We start from the raw sequence: 4549 nt of genomic DNA, 5'->3' as shown, positions 1-4549 counted from the left end.
TGAGTTTGAGTCTTTATTATAAAGACTCAAACTCAATGCAGATCCAGACATTTGAATTGAGAAAGCTTCCTGGAGGGGAAGCGGAACGTGTTCAAAACTTGGAAACCAAGTCCAGTGGATTGTTTTTTAACTTTTACGGAATGACTATGACCTGAATGACTGAGAATCTTCATCAGCATACAGACACCTTTTTAATATAGGAAATAGAGCTCTTATGGATAAAAGCTTAAAGCCTTTATTCACAAAACATTCCCAACTTATCCGTCTAAAATCCTTATGCAAATTCCCCTTACCAACCTGTGACTTATGAGCAGATGAATTAGCCGTGTGTATCATCAAGACTCGGCTAATAAGTTACAGCTTGAAAGAAAGTGAATGTGACTCTTACCTATATTATCATAATTAAAACCAGAAATTTCTCACTCTTGAAAATGTAGACCGAAGCGTCAAAGTGTTGGATTATATTTGAATATAGGTATGTTAAGTCAGATTGCTGAATAAAAACATACTACACTTTTCTCTTTTTAAAGGAGAGATTTCTAAAATGGTTGAAGTGGAAAAAAAATCCAGTCATGGTTTAAAACCTAACAAAGTGCTGTCCATTAATCTTCACTAAGTGTCCCCTTTTTAAAAACCGTGGAAGTCAAGCTATGTTAAATAAAAGCAATCGGTTCACGTTACGCTCTTTTTTGAGTATGTGCTGTTAAAGGAAAAGTCCGGTCAGATAGGAATAATCAATGGATCATTGTCTATACATAAAACAAATACATCGGCGGTGATTTAATGAATTTAGCATTATATAGTAAAAAAATGAAAACAATAATTTTTGTAGTGATCACTGAGTCAGGGAGCGGCCATTTTTGCCCAAATATAGTAACACCTCACTCCTGACACCTTCATGCAGTGACGTCACGGTGCGGTAAGCATAGCGCCATTCTCCCCGCTTTACAAGGAAAATTAATGGGAGCTATGAGACACGCCTGGAATCAACAACAATTATTTAAGATTTTCAGAGGACTTCACCATTGAGCTATAATTAAACTGACAATGCCTGTGCGCATGGCAGTTGGATGTTGGAATACATCGGGTAAAAGTGAAAAACATTTTTTTATTTCCCTTTTCTGATTCATGATCTTCCACGGACGGGTTCGTGGTTGGATTGCTAACTTAAAAAGGGAGGATTTGCTATCAAACTTCTGGCCAGAGAAAAAACAAAATAATATGTGTTAAGAAGAATGTTTTTAAGATGACTTGGATAATAGCGTGTTGTGAAAAACACCAGATAGAGCACTGGGACCTGATCAACAGCCGATACTGCAGCGTGACGTAGTATTTTTTCACAAACATGGAAGTAAAGCACATTAAAATGAAATTACTCCTAATTAAAACACTTATCGTTTATTGAACAGTATGTAATTATTTCATATTCAAAGTGCTTTCAGAAGTTTGAATTCTAAATATGCACAAACTTTTCCTTTAAGCTTTAAAAACAGCGAAATGATAACTATACTCATAAGCATCTCCATAAACAGTTTGAATGACCCGAATGGAAAATTTGTGAAACTAAAAGGAACCCATTAAAAGACTAGTGCCTCCATATAATTTTCTAAAGACAATTTTCTGGCGAATTTGTCTCAGTATCACAATTCAAATGTTTGTACTCCTCCTAAAGCAATAGTCAATTTAAAACGTCAAACACATATTTCCAAACTGCAGAAGCTGCTGAGTATAAAGCAACTGCTTCCATTTGTTATATTGAGTCAATATTTTCCAATCGGTCTGTTAAATAAAACATGACCCGTAGTATAACTTTTGATTGTAAAATGTTTATTCCTTCTGTTTGTTAAGGAGAAAAAGGTAAAAACAAACCAATCTGAAATTAAAACCCAAACTAACACTTTTGATTAAGGCCAATGCTGGTTCAGATAGAGAATGTTTCTGATGTAACATCCCGCTGTTTTCCATAGAACCTGTATTACTCATAGAATCATTTGGTTTAAGATATAATTCTACACCACTTCTCTTTCTAAACAAATATTTGTCTAAAAATTCTCTGTTCTTTTAATGGTCCCTCTGTGCCTCTTTTATGCACAACTTCCTGTCTCTCTTCTGATGTACTTTAAATACTGATCTGAAAATAGCACAGAGGCATAAGAATAAAAGAATCGTCCTAAAAATAGAAAGACGTTTGTAATGCAGGTCGGAATGTGAAGCCTTAAAAAGCAACTTCAAAAAGTGTTATACACACTTTTTGGATTATTAATTTTTGTAAAGTGATTTTTAGTCAAGTCATTTAAAATTTTTGTTTTTGTCTAGATTTTCCTTTTGATTTAAATTTAAAGATTCTCTATGAAATTATTTCAAATAGCCATTTTTGATTTTCTAATGATGAAGGCGGACTGTTGTTCTTTGCTTGGGATAATAGGTTCATCCATTCAAACAGCAGATGTGTTCGACATCATACCTTATCCCTGATTCCTTGCCTCATATCTTCCCTCTCAGCCTCCATCTTGGCATATTTGGCCTTCCTTTCCTCCTCCTGCTGCCTCAGTGCCTCCTGTCGCTCCTCCTCTTTCTTTGCTGCATCAGGATCCTCCTCCTTCTCCTCCCCGCCCAGCATCTTGCCGACATCAGGGGGGCCTCCTGGGACGGACAAAGACAGGAATATAAAAGAAAGACATCTGATTTAGTGACGGCTCCAGCTGGTCTCTCAGACTGAGGTGTTGAAAAAAAATCAACTGTCCGATGAAGTGAGAAAAACTAAATTAGTCAGACCTGTGAAGAAACTGAGAAAATTGCAAATTAATTCCAGGTAAAGATTTTATAGAAGTGATGAAATCTGCACAAGCTGTTCTGATTGACCAAGCATTCAGTCATACCCAAATAGAAAGTTTATGAGCATGTTTTGGCTTTCTGATATGTTATCTTGCAGCAAATTTCCCTCAGAAGATGGGGGAGACTAAAGGGTTTCTGAGGTAACTGGGGGTGGTTGAGCATGAGAAGCTTGGGCTTGCTTTTTCCTTGAAGATTTGCAGAAATGCAAGGGAGTTTGATTGATTTGGTTGTCTATTGAGGTTTTATAAGGGGTCCTGCAGGAATTGGGGGTTTCTAGTTTGCTTTTTATGAAATAGAAAGTTTTTGAATACACAAAGCAAGAGCGATGCCTCCTACAGCTACAGGGGTATAAAGTTGAGCTTCTTCTCTGTGTGCTTTGGACTCTGCTAGGCCCACCCCTTATTTTGGAGGAAAATTTAACAAGGGCATTACCTATTTTAGGAGCCTGATCATTGAGTTTATCTTTCTGTCATTATTAACAGCTGGATAAAGTGTCATGTCATTAGCCCTGGTTGCTATTCTGATTACTCACTTCATTCACCTGCCGTTCCCTCCCAGCTCTCTAATTATCACTGATCTTATTCACCTGCTCCCTCTGCTATATATACATGGTTCAACCCAGCTATTAGGGCCAGATCATTATTCATGTATTCTTAGTTTATTTGTGTTATGTTTTCGTGTCAGTTATTCATGTTTGTTTGATGAGTTTAAGTTAAGTCCCTGGTTTATGTTGGCCAGTAGATTGAGAGGGTTTACTGTTTGTCTCCTGTCTTCTGATCGTGTCCTGGCTCTTCTCCGTGGAGCCCTCAAAGTTTTGGCTCAGAACGCAGGGGAGGTCAGTTTTAGTCCCGTAAGCCTTGCTCCAAGGTGGAGACCAGTTTAAAGTTTCTGAAACTATCCTGGTACCAAGTCTTGTCTCTGTTCCTCTCAACCATTGAGCCCGTCTGTCAGCATGTGAATGTGTCTGTCTGAGCTTGCTGCTGGACCTATGGAACTCTGAACCTGCCTTCATGCACTGAAGATTCCTGGAACCCTGGATCTGTCTGTTCCTGTGTGGATCGGAACCCCTGGTTGAGCTACGGACTTCTGGATTCCAGAACAGTTCCTGTCTGATCCATACCCCTGAACTGGATCGGATTCCTGCCTGCTTCCTGGGGATGCCGACACTATGGGCGGCTCTGTTCGCCGCAGCTCATTTGGCAGCCCATCTGCTGGATTATGCCTTCCTCAGAGAGGATGGACTGAACTATTAAACCAGGTAAGTGACTCACTTGGATAATCATCTCCTGTAAGATCATCGTGGTCACTTACCTGTGTTTGTAAGTAATTGGGCGGTACCCCGTCCCCCTCCTGCAGCCGTTGCGGTTCGCTTATTCTTTGCATCCCCTGTCCAGTTCTTTTCTGTTGTATTATTTTCTATCATTAAATGATTTTAAACTTCCCACTGTCTGACTTGCCTTGAAGACTGGATCCATCTGTCCCGCTTTTTGACATAAACATGTGCCTCCTTCAAGTTTGAGGTTCTTAAATGGAAAAGGCTGCAGTCAGTCTTTTTCCTCAAGCGGAGGTCAAATAAGACTCAAAAGAGATGCCATGATAGAACAGGAGCTGGGCCTTTTATACACGTATTGTCATGGGCGGTGTTTGTATGGAGGACCCAAACGCAGAGACCAGTAGGCAGAGGTGAATTAAAGTGGTTTTATTAAAGTTCACA

General features: G+C 39.1%; 1 protein-coding gene across 1 annotated transcript in view; it reads right to left on the bottom strand.

Moving 5' to 3' along the window:
* Positions 1-4549, bottom strand: part of LOC107083393 (complexin-1-like) — a 26822-nt gene that overhangs the window by 3959 nt on the left and 18314 nt on the right. Inside the window, exon 3 of the mRNA XM_015372594.1 lies at positions 2465-2643. Within this exon, the coding sequence (XP_015228080.1) occupies positions 2465-2643 (179 nt within the window). The remainder of the gene's footprint in view (positions 1-2464; positions 2644-4549) is intronic.

Source organism: Cyprinodon variegatus, unplaced genomic scaffold, assembly GCF_000732505.1.
Source record: "Cyprinodon variegatus isolate N-32 unplaced genomic scaffold, C_variegatus-1.0 Scaffold74, whole genome shotgun sequence".
Classification (NCBI taxonomy): Eukaryota; Metazoa; Chordata; class Actinopteri; order Cyprinodontiformes; family Cyprinodontidae; genus Cyprinodon; species Cyprinodon variegatus.
Note: the sequence above shows the minus strand (reverse complement) of the source record. Positions and strands in the feature narration are given on the sequence as shown.